The 17,110-nt window shown below is 42.2% G+C and overlaps 1 protein-coding gene across 2 annotated transcripts in view; it reads left to right on the forward strand.

Annotated features, from left to right (window-relative positions):
- The window catches only part of GLIS3 (GLIS family zinc finger 3), a 299,994-nt gene that overhangs the window by 235,373 nt on the left and 47,511 nt on the right, over positions 1 to 17,110 (forward strand). For both annotated transcript variants that reach the window (XM_006115134.5, XM_025180729.3), the window contains one exon: positions 2,367 to 2,535. In XM_006115134.5, the coding sequence (XP_006115196.3) occupies positions 2,367 to 2,535 (169 nt within the window). The remainder of the gene's footprint in view (positions 1 to 2,366; positions 2,536 to 17,110) is intronic.

The raw sequence follows: 17,110 nt of genomic DNA on the forward strand, positions 1-17,110 counted from the left end.
GTTACAATCCCCTGCACTCATCACAGTGGCCAGAAACCAAGGAGATTCAGAGGACTTGCTCTGCTTTCCCTCACCCTCAGTATCTGTGGATTTCACCATTCATGGTTGTATCAGGAACGCATGCACCGCGAATGATTGTGAAGATTAATATTTGTTTATAAAGGACTTTGACCAAGATCTTCAAACATAGTTAGGCACCTAACACCCTCAAATCAAATGGGAGTTAGGCATCTAAATACCTCTGAGAAGGAGTTGGGCCTTTAAACATAGAAACACAAAAAGGTGACCTGAAAGGAGGGAGATAGAAATGGGAAGGGAGAAACGTGGCCAAATACAGCCAGTTTGTGGAAGCGCGTCTGTTTTTCTATTCTGATGCCCAAATATCATGTTCACGAGGATGATTTGATTAATCGGCATACAAATGGAATGTTAAATACAGTAATTTAAAAAAAAATGCTAAATAGTCAATTAGCAAATTTGCAACTTAAATTGCAGCAGAACCACAAAACAAAAGGCTTATACTGTCTTTTCTAAGTGGAAAGTATTTTCAACCCTGCCTCAAAATATTTGTGGGCATGGGTAGGAGAACAGGCATTCTGGGGGCAGAAATAGATTGACAGAGCCCAGATTTGACAGTAGCAAATCCATGGTAATAAATTACATGATAGCTGGTAGTTTGCAAGATGGAAGGTGACCATTCTGCATTTTAAACATGTTCCTTTAAATTATAGGGTTCTTTCTCCATTAAGTGAAGAATTGGGGTTTTTTTAAAGCATAAGTTCTATAATGTTTTTAAATGCTATTTCTTTTTTTTTCTTGCTCATGAGCCAGGTTTGTTTTCACCTTCATCCGCATCATTTTTTGTTGCATGTCAATATAACACATAAGAACGCAGCTCTACACTGAAAAAGTCTGCATGAAAAGATATACCTCGTGAATAATCTTTAAGTGTTGGTAAATTGGTATAAGCCTTTTGTGATCAGACTTCAAAAATGACAGCATTATTTTTTTCCTATATAATTACCAAAAAATAGATACCCTAAAAAGGTGTAACTCAATCTTAGGTTCACATTCAAATTCAAAAGGCTATCTAGCTGAAACTATGCTGTAACTTGAGCTTCTTAAAGATCACCGGGAGCAATAACTTTCTCATGGTATTTATTCCTGGGAATTTCTTTTGAAGGGTTTTATTTATGTTGAATTAATATACAAAATACAGGCAGTCCCCGGGTTACGTACAAGATAGGGACTGTAGGTTTGTTCTTAAGTTGAATTTGTATGCAAGTCGGAACTGGTACATATTGTAGGGGAAACTCTAGCCAAAATTTCTCCAGAGCTCAGTTTTATTCTCCCACACCTCATTTCCCTCAGTCATTTATTCTCAAGCTGAGGTGTCTGCTGAGAAAAGCCGCTCCGCGTCTCCCTGGTCTGCTGGGGGGGGGGGGGGGAGAAGCACTAGCTTCGCGTCTCCCTGGTCTGCTGGGGGGAAGCAGCTAGTGCAGGGTTGCCTCACCCCGTTTGTAAGTAGGGATCCGATGTAAGTCGGATCCATGTAACCCGGGGACTGCCTGTATTGACTTTCATATTTATTGAAGAAACAATATTTATTTAAGAATAATACTTTTTACTTAGGCTTTATTTTGGAAGTGTTCCTTTTTCAGAATGTTTCTATGCAGATCTAGCTTTCTGGTAGATTGGAGGTAAGAAGAATGTTTGTTGTCATAGATGTTTACTAAGTGTCATGATATTCAAATGTTGTGCTTAACTTTGATCAGGCAGCAAAGCAGCTTCCGCCTGCATCGGGCCCAGGCTTGCTGTGGACAGAGGCTCACCGGGAGATGCAGAGAAGCTGCTGTTTGCGGGGAACTCAGACCCCCCACGGACAGGGGCTGCTACTGAGAAGCAGCCTCTGCCTGTGGTGGGCACAGAGGCTGCCTAATAGAGGCAGAAATGCAGGGGATGGGGGGCAGGCAGCACCACAGAGCCAGTGCTGGGAGGAACCAGCTTTTAAGTAGCTCCCCCCAGCACCGGCTCCTCCTTCCTCCCCTCCCCATATGCCTGTTTCATCTGATACAGAGGCAACAAGGGGGGAGGAATGTGAGTAGTCGACTATACGTTGAAATCCCTAGCAATGAGACTGTCTTAGTTCCTCCTCAATATCCATAAAATGTTTGATAGTACATGTCTTTTTTAAACCAGTGACATTTTTTTCAAACAGAAAGCAAGACTTGAACAAAAGTTGTCTTAGAAGAATTAGCATTAAATCATTTGTAGAAAGAGTGATCACTTATCTGGTAGTGCTGACTGATCATTGAAATAATGTGGATTTACCATGACACTGAATATTGCTCTCCTTCTGATTTCAGCTACAATGTTCTCCAGTACTCACTCAAGTCGGAGTGGAACAGCTGCTGCAGCTGGGACACCATCACATCCTGCCAGTCACCTTTCTCCAGGGCATAACATACAGGGTAGTCCCTGTAACCCACAATCACAGTTACCCCCTCTTTCAGCTGTAGACTCAGGTACTGAGAGGTAAGACCATTTTTATGCACTTTAAAAGTGAGGAACAGTTGACTTGAACATTACTAAGTTTTAATTGCAGTTTAATGGTTACTCTGTTTAGAATGTTGTTAACAGCACTGCCGGATTACGATGATACTTTAACATATTTTTTTTCTAGTGAACAACATAGAGTAAGTGATCACTACCCTAAGTAAATCTCAGAGCATACTTATGCCTCAAGACACATAGTAGGTAGGGAAGCAAAGGTGAAATGACTTACCCAAGGTCACTCAGTAGATCAATGGCAGAACTATAATAGAACTGTAGGTCTCTTGACTCCTAGTCCAGTGCCCTATCCACAAGTCCATTATATGAAAGCTATAAGCTTACAAATAGACTTGGAAGGGTTAGATTTGTATTGGTTAATGACAATAAACATCAGTTTCACTGTATATACACAAACCAACAAAATATATATTTGCTGCAATGATTATACAAGGCTATGTCTATACAGCAGCATTATTTCAGAATAATTGATGTTGTTCCGAAATAACATAGTCCTTGTTTACACAGCAAGCAGTTATTTTGACATAATGTCAAAATAATGTTGAGCTGGAGGACTTCGTACTCTGACTCCTGTAACCCTCATTTTACGAGGAGTAAGGGAAGAGTGCTCTGATTCAGACTTCCTGCTGTGTAGACAGCACCGTAAGCTGAAATAAGCTATTTTGACTTAAACAACACAATTGACATAGGTCAAATTGAGTAGCTTATTTTGGCTTTAGCCCTGCTGTGTAGATGTGCCAGAAATGTACAGAGAAGCAAATGGGACGGGTTCCTGGGGTCCCCTTGCACTGTGCTGCTGTGACATGCTCCTGATCTTACGTTTCCACAATCGTTCATGTAGGCGGGCTCATACCAGCTGCAGGCTGTCTGCATGAACCAACAGTAGAAAGAATACAGCCAAGGCAATACGCAGCTCCCTGGGCACACAACTCTTCTGGACTATAAACCCCAAATTATACCATCTTCTGCTGTACAGCATAAGCTCACGGAGTTCATTCCCACCCACACCAGTGTGGAGAGGAATATGCAACAGCCTTTGCCCCTTGAGCTACGATTTCTAGTCACTTCACTCCAAACTCACTGGTTTAGATTGAATATATTTATTAACTAGAAAAAATAGATTTTGAGTGATTATAAAGGATAGAAAACAGATCAAGGCAGATTACCTGGCAAATAAACACAATGCAAACTGAATTTAATATGCTAGATTGGATTTGAATAGCAGATTCCCACCCTAACTGTGATGATACAGGCAGACTTGTAGATTCTTAAGGCACAAGCTGCATTAGCTTTATATTTTGGGTTTCTCAGGTCTTCATACACAGGCTAGAAATTAGCCTGGATCCAGCAATTCCCCCAGTTCGGCCTTTGTTTGTCAGGTGTTTACAGCAGTCTTCTTGGGTGGGCAGTGACGAACTGCAGATGAGGTCACTCCTTGCCTTATATAGCTTTAGCATATGGCAGGAAACCTTTATTTTGAAACATAGATGCCAGACCAGTTTGTGGAAAAATACAGACATCCCAAGATGGAGTTCAGAATCATTTGGCCTGGTCACGTGTGTCTTTGCAGTGTTATAGCAGTCATTCATGTCAAGCTGGCCAAAATGCTCACTGGAAGGTTAAGCTATTCCATAGTCCATGGTCTTTGCTAATGGACCATCAGCCGTCTTTGGCTTCTTCTTTGTTGTACCTGAAAGGTTGGCTGTCAGTATTTTCCAAAGTAAATCCATTTGAAATACAGATCCCTAGTCAATATTCCTTACTTCAGATACAAAAATTATACATGCATGTAAATAGGATAATCATAGTCACAAATCATAACTTTCCAATGATACCTCCCATGGCTTATTTTATACAAAATGCATCATAATTATGCCATAACCATATTACGATAATATTACTATGATTAATATTGAGTTCAATGTCGGAACAAAGAAAGCAAAATGCGACTCTGAGAGAACTTACTAGAGTCTGATTTAGGGATATTTATTTTGTGTGTTTCAATATTTGATGCTGACAGTTTGTGATTTAAGCATTTTAAATCTTTAACTTTTGAATCTCAATGTCAACAATTATTGTCTGACCCCAAAATGCTTAAATTCTGCAATTTTTACAACTATGACAATTTAAATTGACAATCTAAAAGAATGCTTTAAAATAAACATTGATATCAATTGAAATGATAAAAATATTATTTTGCCAAGCCTGTCAATAAAGATAGTGTCTCTCCAAATTAAAATCCCACTGAAGGAGAAAAGAGAAGATGGAAGAAAGATGGAGAAGCTTTCTAAATAAGAATGAAAATGTTAATTATTGAGTAAGTGACTTGAGAGCCATGACTATTAGAGCCTCACTAGCATTTCAATTCTTGTTCTACTTGCCAAAATATTGAAGTGAGCAGGTGGTCATTTTGATTATCGTTGACTGGCTTGGCTTTTGAGAAGTGTAACACACATGGGTTGAATTCCTGTTGCATGTGTTTGTATTTGTTTTGAGCATGTTTAGTAGGAAAAAGTTTAATTATGAAAATTCGCAGTCTGAGCTCGCAAGATGCTGAGTGCCTCCAGTGATCTTCTAAGTGTCTTGGTGTCCTCAAGCACAGTAAATTTTTAGAATTCAGTTCCCTTTGTACCTCTCAGAAGCTGATCAGCACCTTGCAGGATGGGAACTGTGACTTGCATGTTGTTTGACATTTACAGCTTTGAAAACTCTGGTGTAAACTAAAGCTGCTTGCTCAACTGAAATAAGCTCATATTTTTACAGGAGGCTGGTATCTTCGAGATTCTTGAGACTAGTGGGCAATGACTGGACTTGAATTCTAAGTCAATAGCAAAAGACTATGATTCATACTCAGAAGTTGTTCACTGCTGGTTAGAGACAAGGTCTCCTATCTTTATGGTTTCTATGACTTTAGATATTTCAGGGATATAAAAACAAGTTCTCTGAGAGGATTCTGTTTTCCTCTGTAAATATTACCTAATGATTTTGAAACAGATATTGCATAATATTAATGGTTTCCATTTAGTATATTAAATCAGAAGTCTGATTATACTTCATGAGACCCAGGTAAATAGTTTTTTTAGGAAAAACATATTTCTGATATAAATTCAGTGGTTATTACACTTCCATTTTTATATAAGTATTCTATTCTTACTAAAGATAGGATTTTAAATCCACTCCTTCGTTGATCCTGTATAATTTTCAACACACTAAAATACACACAGTTATATTTCACTAGTGTATCACAAGGCGTTTAGTTTTCTTGAGGAATAGAAATGTCAGTAATTTAAGAAAACATAAAAAGTCCAATTATGAACCTCAAAAGAATGTTCCTTGTTTTCTTTCTGTTTCTGTTAAATAGACCCAATTCCCCTGTGATTAAAGCAGTATTTTGAAGACAGAAGAACTGGATGACTTGTGGGATTGGGCTATGGTGCCTTTCATGTCTAGGTTGCCACTTTGAGATCAGTGAGCTCAATAGTGGCTAAAAGGGATCAAAACCTCTTGCTCTAGGGTGGCAGTATCAATCCACTTCTAGTAGACCGGTATCTCATCACAAACAGAGTCATAGTTGCTGTTAATTGTTGTTATCTGTAGTAGGAGAAAAGCCAAGAAGGGAATGATATATAGATTCCTCTTCCATGTAGAAGTGGTCCCTTTTGGTCAGAATTGAAGGATATTACCAAATGCTGGTGGGAAGTTTCCATTGCTTTTTGTGATGACTGGTGGGGTCAGTCTAGTCTTTATTACAAGCATTAATATCACTGTTTAAAAAATAAGTCTAGATCCTCTTATTAGCACATTTCTGAGAAGATTACAATTGGGAAACCACTGCAGAAGCACTTTATTTGTGACATGTATAAATAGTTCCTGCCTCATTGGGGCCATGATACTGTTTGGGGCCTCAGCACATCATGATGCTACAGATAATAATCTGCTATATCATTTTTTTCTGACCGTGCATGTTTGCATGCATCTCTCTCTGTCAGGGTGTCTGTCTGTCTCTTTAAGAACTCCTCCTAAATGGTAAGAGCAAAGACCGCCAAATTCAGTATGCCGTTTCCTTTTATCATAACTTCAACCAAAGTAAGGGTTTGCTGTGCCAGGAAAACAGGATGTGACCAAAATGGGATTGTTTCTCATACATCCACACAGTAAAGATACAGAATCACCAGACAGGGGAAAGAGACTGGCTGGTATACCCTCCCGCTCCCCACTCCTGCCCCCATCCAGGACTGCTCTAGCCCCGAGCCAGGCACCCTTTGTTGGGTAAAGCTCCCCCTCCAATTCATACAGGAACATTGCTGGCTGTTCCACTTCATCAGGGAGCAAGGGGAAAGCTCACAGTTTGCTGCATTCCCCACTTTGGCTGTGGAGTGTAGGGGGCAGGTGAACCTGGACCTGCCCTAGCCTGGGAGACATTCACCGTTCCCTGGCTGTGCCTGCTGGAGCTGCAGGAGGCATGGAGAGTTGCTTCTTACCTGACCCCAAACTGCTGCGGCGAGAGAGGGCTGAGCTAGTGAACCCCTTATCTCCAGCCCCACCTCAGAGCAATTATTTAAATAAAGAAAAACAAAAATTATTTGAGTTAAGGACCCAAGCAACACCGGGTAAACCTTCAAGTTAATAATAATGACGTTCTGGTCTGATACATACCTTCCTTTTATTTTCTTTCACTGACCATATACACATTTCCATAAACTGTTTCATTATTACCCTCATCTACATTTGGGGCTACTCTGGATTTAAGAACGAGTAAGTGTCAATAACTACATTAATGTAATATTAAGAGTGAGAATTTAAATGCAGGAGAGGAAAGGTTACCACATTAGTGATAATTTGGTCATAGGGCACTTATATATTTAGGCAAATATTTAACAGGAAAAATAGTACAAAACACTGCATGTTGCCAAGGCCCCGTATCTTTAGTCATCATAGAATTTTTCACAGAAGTCACCTGTTGCTGTAGAATTGTGCTTTAGAGTCTCAGTTTCCATTTTTAAAAAGTGAAATTTCAAGTTTTCATGGTTGTGATGATAACCTTGGAAATGTGAACTAAATGTAAACATGCCTGAGTTTGCAAAGAGCCTGAAATAATGGTTCTGAGAAGTGCAAACTGCCTGAGTCATCCTTAGTCTGGGACCCATAGACTTAGACCTGGTCTACACTTAAAATTTAGGTTGGTGTAACTATGGCACTTGGGAGTTTGAAAAATAAACCTGAGTGCTGCAGCTATGCTGATGTAACTCCTGATAGGGATGCAGCTAGGTCAATGGTAGAATGTTTTGATCTATCCAGTTACCACCTCTCAGGAAGGCGGAGTTCCCACCACAGTGGAAAAACCCCTTCCCTTCTTGTTATCTGCATGTATACTACAGGGATATAATGGCATAGCTACAGCCTCATAGCCATTGTTGCACCCATAGTGCAGACATGGCCTCAGTGATAATGCGAGTGTGGAATGCATCATTTTCCCAAGACGACATAGAATTCTGCATACATCATTAATTATTTAGCTGCAGCCAAGAGCCCAGCATTTTGTTTAGTCTTCCTGTCCTGCTGGAGCATGGCTGCAGCTGCTGCTTGCTCTGGACCATTCAGCACAAAGGGAAGTTAATTGGATTATACAGGTTGCACTTCCATGGTCTGGCACCCTTGGGACCTGACCAGTCCCAAACAGGGAAATTTGCCCCTGCCATCGGTCTCCCAACCCCACGCCAGCTCTGCTTCTGCCCCCAGATGTCCCTCCCATGCTTTCAGCCAGCCCTGCCTGAACCTCTCAGCCCCAGGGCTCCCAGCCATGCAACCGAGCCCCTTTCCTCCAGGACCTCACTGCCAGATCCCCTTGCCACAGGGCTCCTGGCCATACCACCAGAGCAACCTGTGCTGCCAGAGTGCCTTACTGTGGGGCTCCTGACTGCATCACCTGACCCCCTGCCACTGTGTTCCCCATGCCTCTTTAGCCCCCTGCCACAGGGCTACTAGCCCACCTCTGGCCTCCCTGTCCCTGGGCTCTCTGGTCCAGGATCATCCGTGGTCCTGCTGGACCATGAATGTTGCTGGACCAGCGTCTCCCGGTTTAGGTAGGTACAACCTGTAGTTCCTGCTCCAATCACTGGTTTTATAGAATAAGGCACAAGTGTAGAAGAATAGGGGCAAATTTAAGAGCAGGAACCTTTTTTGGGTTGGGAGCCACTGACCCACATAAAAATCAGCCAGGGGCTGCACACAAGTGAGAAGCCAAAAACAAAAAAACAAAAAAACAACAACAAAAAAACCCCAACCCTACTGATGTGGCCCTGACTGAGAAGGAGAAAGACATTCCCCATGTTCCCCTTACACACCAGAGCCTAGGCAGGCCCAGGCTAGTAGATTTTGTGTACTCCTGTCCTGCAGTAGGTGTAGGCTCTCCAATGCTAGGGATGGAGCCCTGAGCCTCAGGGGCCAGATCCAGGCAAGCTGAGGGCTGCATTTGACCTCTGGGCCTGAGGTTCCCCACCCCTAGTTTAGAGAGCCAGCACTGGAGTCCAGGTTGCCAGTGAGCAGGGGAAGCCAGAAGAACAGGCTGGGATAGCTAGGCTACCTACATGGTTAGGGAGCTGAGGTATTGAACTAGGGAAGGAAACCACAACCTCTGTCTCCCCTCTTCCATGGTACATGTGTGGAAGAGGAAGGGGATCTGTCCTTGACCACCTGCACAGTTTTGTAACTGCTGAGACCATTGGAATGGGCTATGTAGTGTACAAAGCAAAAAATCCATCATGAAAAAGGAAGTATGACTGAGAATAATCACTGGTGAATTGTACAACCCACTATGAGTCATAGTCACATGTGCAGGGCCGTCTTTAGGATTTATGGTGCCCTAGGCGGGATTATTAAACTGGTGCCCCTATGCCTGATTTGCTCTTCCATCCCTACCGCCTCCCCTTCCCTTCCCAAAGACCTCAGCAGCCAATCCCCTCCCTCAGACTGCACTTCAGGCACCGCATTCGGCCCTCTCTAGGACCCAGCCCTGCTGTTACACATGTAACCCTTCTGCCGGGTAGGCCTGGCAGCAACCAGGGCCGGGTTCAATATCTAGGGCTATGTCTACACTGGTGGGTTATTGTGCAAGAATGGCTGTTCTTCCGGAAAGCGTCCACACTGCCCACATGCTCTTGCGCAAGAAGAGGTACAGGACATCATTGTAAGAGAGGGCTTCTTGCGCAAGAGCTATGTTCTTTTTTAACAGGTGTAAGCCCCCTTGCACAAGAGCTCTCGCACAAGAGGGCAGTGTGGACACTCAGCAGGGATTTCTTGCGCAAGAAAGCCCTATGGCTAAAATGGCCATCAGAGCTTTTTTGCGCAAGAGAGCGTCCACATGGCCATGGATGCTCTTGTGCAAAAGCACAGCTCGCACATGGCAGTGTGGACGTTTTCTTGTGCAAGAGTTCTTTCTCAAGAAGCCGCCAGTGTAGACATAGCTTAGGGGTCCATCTCACACAGAACCGGCTCGAGCCCCCACCCAGTTGCCTGGGAAATTCACACACACCTGGGCGCCTCTGAGGGTCAATGCTTCCCCACTTGCAAGCACAGAGTCTGAGTGAAGAAAAGAAACTTAATGGAAGAGAGAGAAGTCACATGGCATTATCCTGGGAAAATACCACAACAGAGTTCACTTACCCAAACTTTCTCTGTACCTCACTTCAGATGCCCCACTTACAGCTCTGTCCAGTCAGTGCAGACCTGACACATCATCCAGATGACTCCACTCCTTGAGCCTGAGGCTAGGCCACCTTTGTGATACTCCTGGGCTACGTCTACACTGGCAGCTTCTTGCGCAAGAACTCTTTTGTGGAAGAGTTCTTGTGCAAAACCATTTCCACAGGAGAGTGTCTACACTGCCATGTGCTTTTGCACAAGAGCATCCATGGCAGTGTAGATGCTCTCTTGTGCAAGAAAGCTCTGATGGGCATTCTAACCATAGGGGCTTCTTGCGCAAGAAATTCATGTTGCTTGTCTACACTGGCCTCTTCTGGAAGAGCTCTTGTGCAAGAGGGCTTATTCCTTGTGGGGAAAGGAATAACTCTTCCGGAAGAAGCCCTGTTTTCCAACGCTGTACTCTAAATTTACTTCTGGAAGAACGCTTGAGCAGTGTAGACAGCCAGCAAGTTTTTGCAGAAGAACAGCTGGCCCTGTAGCCCTGTAGTCCGCTGGCCGCTCCTGCCAGCCGGTCATTCCCTCCAACCGCTCCACTGGCTGCAATGGGTCTGGCTCCCAGCCAAACCAGTGATTTCAGCTCTTAGGATTCAACTCTTTAGCCATCACCTAGGCTGGCCAAAGATTCCAGCTTCCACTGGACTAGCAAAAAGACTCTTCATGGAGTTTGCCTTAGGTCTGTCCTTAAAACCAGGGGGAAAGGGGCAGGTTGAGCCAGTTTTTCAGCTCCCTCCTGGCAGGCATGAAGCAGGCTGACTCAGCCCTCACGCCCTTTCCACCCCAGCTCAGTTCACTTACCTCTGGCAGGGGGGAGGCTTGTTCCTCGGAGACCTCTTACAATGATGGTGTCTCTCTTGCAAGCACTGGTGTCATATTTTACAGTTTCCACATTTAGGAGTAGCATGATTTGTGACCCCCACAACAGCCCCAAATTAGTTCCAATACACCACATTCCATTCCAACACTGATCCTCCATCAGTGGCTGAATTGGATTTACATAGCCACACCTCGGATTCTTTCCCCCTCCTAGCATGAGCTGTATCAATAGTTAACAGTTAATTATCAGGCAGAGCTAAACAATTGGAGTGAGCACACCCACCCCCTAGGGCAGCTCTCCTTTTAGCTGGCTGATAGCAAGCAGAAGTTTAGTCCCTGCTTACACATGCTCCACTGCTTCCGTCCGTCCTGGCAGGGTGGTGCCCCAGAAATACTGGTGCCCTAGGCAACTGCCTATTCTGCGTATGCCTAAGGAGGGCCTTGCATGTGTGTGTGGGTATGGAAGGGATGAGATGCCGGATATTTCACGGAGATACAAAAAGTTAATATTGCCACAGAGTTTAGGAGTTCTTATCACAGACTTTGTTGCCATTATGCCATGAGGTACGATGGCAATGTGGCTCCACTAATACACTATAACCTCAGACTTATGAACACCACATGGATGGAGGAAGTTTGTAACTCTGAAATGCTTCAACTCTGAACAAAACATTATGATTGTTCTTTCAAAAGTTTACAACGGAACATTCACTTAATACAGTTTTGAAACTTTACTAGGCAGAAGAAAATGCTGCTTTTAATGTGACTGAAACAAGCACAGAAACAGTTTTCTTACTTTTTCAAATCTTTTATTTTGTATTTTCCTTTTATTTTTATTAGTCATCAAGTATGTGGACAAGTGGGATTTAGTGGATATAGTGTACTTAGATTTCCAGAAAGCCTTTGAGAAGGTCCCTCGCCAAAAGCTCTTAAGCAAAATAAACTGTCATGGGATAAGAGGCAAGGTCCAATCAATGGTTGATAACTGGTTAAAAGATAGGAAATGAAGAGTAGGAATAAATGTTCAGTTTTTTGAATGGAGAGTGGTAACTAGGGCCTAAATGATCTAGAGAAAGGGGTAAACAGTGAGGTGACAATATTTGCAGATGATACAAAACTGTTCAAGATAGTTACATCCAAAGAAGTCTGTGAAGAGCTTTAAAAAGAACTAGCAAAACAAGGTCACTGGACAACAAAATGGCAAATTAATTTTAATGTTGATAAATGCAAAGTAATGCACATTAGAAAACATAATCCCAACCATATATACAAAATGATTGAGACTAAAATAGCTATTACTACTCAAGAGAGAGATCTTAGAGTTATTATGGACAGTTCTCTGAAAACATCCACTCAGTGTGCAGCAGCAGTCAAAAAAGCAAACCGAATGTTAGGAATCATTACAGAAGGGACAGAGAATAAGATAGAGAATATCTTATTGCCTCTGTATAAATCCATGGTATGTCCATATCTTGAATACTGCAATCAAATGTTGTTGCCTCATCTCAAAAAAGATATCTTGGCAATGGAAAATGTTCAGAAAATGGCAACAAAAATTATGGAATGGCTATCATCTGAGGATTAATAAAACTGCGACTTTTCAGATTAGAAAAGAAGAGACTAAGGGGGGATATGAAAGAGATCCAAAAATCATGACTGGTGTGGAGAAAGCAGATAAGGAAAAGTTATTTACTTGTTCTAACATAACAATTAGAAATCACAAAATGAACTGAATAGGTAGCAGGTTTAAAACAATGAAAAGAAAGTATTTCTTCATGCAGCACACAATCAACCCATGGAAATCCTTGTCAGAGGATATTGTAAAGACCAGGACTTTAACAGAAACTTCTTCAAAAAAGAACAAGATAAATCGATGTAAGATAGGTCCATGAATTGCTATTGAGCAGGACTGGTAGGAATAGTGTCCCTAGCCTCTTTTTGTCAGAAGCTGAAAATGGATAAATGGGGAGGGATCACCTGATGATTACCTGTTCTCTCTAGGGTACCTGGCATTGGCCATTGGGCTGTGTCTACATTGGCTCAATCTTGCGCAAATTGGCCGCTTTTGCACCAAAACTTGCTGCCTGTCTACACTGGCTGCGAGTTCTTGCGCAAGAATACTGACGTTCTAATGTATGAAATCAGTGCTTCCTGCACCAGAACGCTGATGCTCCTGCTCAGGAATAAGCCCTTTTGCGCAACTGTTCTTGCGCAAGAGGCCAGTGTAGACAGGCAGCATGAATTTCTTGCACAAGAAAGCCCTATGGCTAAAATGGCCATTAGAGCTTTCTTGCGCAAGAGAGCGTCTAGACTGGCAAGGATGCTCTTGCACAAAAGCACATGCCAGTTTAGACGCTCTTTTCTGGAAGAGTTTTTGTATAAGAACTCTTCCACAAAAGAGTTCTTGCGCAAGATCATTCCAATGTAGACATAGCCTAGATGGACCCTTGATCTGGCCCAGTATGACCATTCTTATGTTTTATGTTCAATTAAAGCAAAAAGCAGCAAACTTAAAAAATGACAAAAATGAAAACTTGTTTACACAATACATAATTAACCCATGGAATCCCCTGCCACACAATCATTGTTGCCCAGTTTAAAGGGTTTAACTTTATTTATAGATAATAACATCATCAGTTATATTAGACAGGATATATATTGTACTTCTAAAAACATGTTTCTGGACATAAGTGGCCCCAATAACTCAGTGGGGTTGGGGAGAAACTTTCCCTGTGGGCAGTCTATTCTGTAACTCTCTACTATGAGGGTTCGTTCATTTTCCTCTGAAGCATCTAATATTAGCAACTGTCTGAGACAGGATGCTGAGCTAGATGGACTTGGTGTAGCAATTCCTGTATTTCTAAAGCATTGAGAAATTTTAGCTTTAAAGGAATTTTTTAGACTGTTATTAATGGCTGAATAGAATTATTTATAATTGAAGCATTCAACTTTATTACTGTGGTGCTCTAATATGAGCTGGAGCAGTGTTTTTATTTGAATATTTGAGTATGTAGTTATATTCTTTTTTATGACTTTGCTATAAAACAGCAAGTAAATCCCAGCCAGACCTCCTGAAGCAAGAGTCCCCAAGAGGTTCTAATGGAAGAGTCATGGCAGCTAATGCTTACATATTACAAGGGTTGTTGTATGTGGTATGAAACAAGCTGGCTGTAAGAAAGATTCCACTTAAAGCACTTAAAAATGTTGTTTTGAAATCAGCACAGTAATATCCTCCCATGGTTGGGACAGCTGAGAGGCTTTTCTGCTACGAGGCTGTATATCTTTTCTGCTAGTGAGGAAATCTCTGCCTGTTAACAACGGCAGACTCCGGTCTGGTCTGCACTACGAGCTTAAGTCAACATATTCAATATTAGGCCAAATATGTAATGAGTATGTTTACACTGACCAGTCCCTCCTGTCGACCTATAGGGCTTTTAAAATCAACCCCTATAATCCACTTGAATGAGTGGACGAAAGCCTGTGGCAACATTCACTCCTTGAATTAGGGGCGTTGTAAACACTGTCTACTGTAATTCGAAGTTACCGGCCTCCAGCTGATGATCCAGAGTGCACCGTTGTGGATGCTTTTACAAGCACTTTGAACTCTTAATGCTCTTGCGATGGGTTTGGTCACAGAAATCTGCTTGAGACTGTAACCTGGTAGGCTGATCATATCACGAAGCCCACCTGACTACCCTCTGGGTGCCCCACCACCCTGTTCTGTTGAGCCAGAAGTTCAGGTCTCCCTCAACAAAGGCACAGATTTGAGGTAATAGCCCACAGCAGAGGAATACAGACACAGAACAGCTGAGCTCTGGGAAGGCTCAGGCACAGGGACTTGACACAGCATCCAACTACATAGCCCCAATGGGATCACAACCCCAGGTGCATCTGCTTTACACTGCATAAAAATTTTACACAGAGAAATCCCATAAAGTTTCCCCCCTTTATCAATGAAAGAAAGCTATGCACAGCTTTTGCTCCCCCTCCCAGTAACAATTATCCACACTGGGTTTAATAGTAAACAACAGTGATTTATTAAGTATAAAAATAGGATTTAAGTGGTTGCAAATGATAACAGACAGCTAGTAAGTTGCTAAGCTAAAATAAAACAAAGCATGCCAGCTATAAGCCTAATATGCTAAGAACGGTTGTTACAAATCATAATTTCTCACCCCCGTTCTTATTTCAGGTGAAATCTTTTTCAGGACTGAACTGTTCTTTTTTCTGACTTGGGTCCAGCATCTTACGTTAACCTGTGTTAGAGTTCTTTTGTTTCCAGGTCTTTTTATGTACCCTGTTGGAGTTGGGAATATTCTGTGAAGTCAGATGAAGACTATCTTTGTTTGCTTCCCATTACTTACAGAGAATTTTCCCCACCCATATGGAAGACTACAAAATTCAAAATGGATTCCAGCAACAGGTGGCAGGTTCACATCTTTTGTAGGACCAACCACAATCCAGGCTTACAGGAAAAACAAGATTATTCACAAATCATTGCCTTCAGCACTAGGCTATTAAGTTCCTTGAGTACTGTTAATGGCCTTCATTAGCATATCTAGACATATGAATGGGCTTAATTATGTAAGCAACTAGTCGCTTCCCCTCTCCCCCCGCTTGCTGTCTCTATCAAAAACCCAGTAGGGGCTCTTGTACATTTCAAAGCGGAAGCACCGCACGGAGCTGAGCCAGTGGGGAATCCCCCGCTGACCTTGGGCTCCATGTGGCCTTTTAATCTTTGAAATGCACAAGAGCCCCTGCTTGGGCTCTTATACATTTTAAAGATGGAATGCCGCACTAGTCCTTATCAACTAATTGAGTAGTATATGGAAATTCCGTCAACTATTTGATTAGTTAATTAACCAAAATTTAACATCCCTAGTTACTCTTTATGTCTCTAGCTAGATTGAGCTCATTTTGTGCCTTCACCTTTCTAATCTTGCCCCTGCATACTTGCGTTGTTTGCTTATGTTCATCCTTTGTAATTTGACCTAGTTTCCACTTTTTATATGCCTCCTTTTTGATTTTTAGATCATGTAAGATCTCTTGGTTAAGCCAAGGTGGTCTCTTTTCATGCATTCTATCTTTCCAATGGAGTGGTATAGTTTGCTTTTGGGGCCCTTAATAATGTCCCTTTGAAAAACTGCCTCTCTTCATTTTTTTCCCTCTTAGTCTTGCTTCCCATGGGACCTTACCTACTAGCCCTCTGAGTCTACTAAAATCTGCCTTCCTGAAATCCATTGTCTCTACTTTACTGTTTTCCCTTCTACTCTTCCTTAAAATCATGAACTCTATGATTTCATGATCACTTTCACCCAAGCTGCCTTCCACTTTCCAATTTTCAGCCAGTTCCTCCCTGCTTGTTAAAATCAAATATAGAACAGCTTTCTCAACCTTCTGAAATAAAAAAATGTCTCCAGTGCAGTCCAAGAATTTACTGGATAATCTCTGCCCTGTTCTATTAGTTTCTCAACAAATGTCTGGATAGTTGAAGTTCCCCATCACCACCAAAGCCTGCAATTTAGATGATTTTGTTAGTTGTTTAAAAAAATCCCCATCCACATCTTGTGCCTGGGTAGGAGGTCTGTAGTAAACCCCTAATATGACATCACCCTTGTTTTTTACCCTTTTTAACCTAACCCAGAGACACTCAACAAGTCTGTCTCCTATGTCCATCTTCACCTCAGTCCAAGGTTATACATTTTTAATACATAAGGCAACATCTCCTCCCTTTTTTTCCTGCCTATCCTTCCTAAGCAAGCTGTAACCTTCTATACCAATATTCCAATCGTGTATTATCCCACCAGGTCTCTGTGAGTATGTTATAGTTCTGTTTATTTATTGGCACTTCAAGTTCTTCCTGTTTATTTCACATACTCCTTGCATTTATATACATGCATCTAAGATAATTATTTGATTTTGCCCCTCTTCCCCATTCTGCCTTGCCCCTTCTTTATCTCTGCTATTATAGCCCTTGCTTTCTCCCATTTCTGACCCATCTCCCAGGTCCCCATATTTTTCACTT

This window comes from Pelodiscus sinensis, chromosome 6 (genome assembly GCF_052426305.1).
Source record: "Pelodiscus sinensis isolate ZL-2025 chromosome 6, ASM5242630v1, whole genome shotgun sequence".
Classification (NCBI taxonomy): Eukaryota; Metazoa; Chordata; order Testudines; family Trionychidae; genus Pelodiscus; species Pelodiscus sinensis.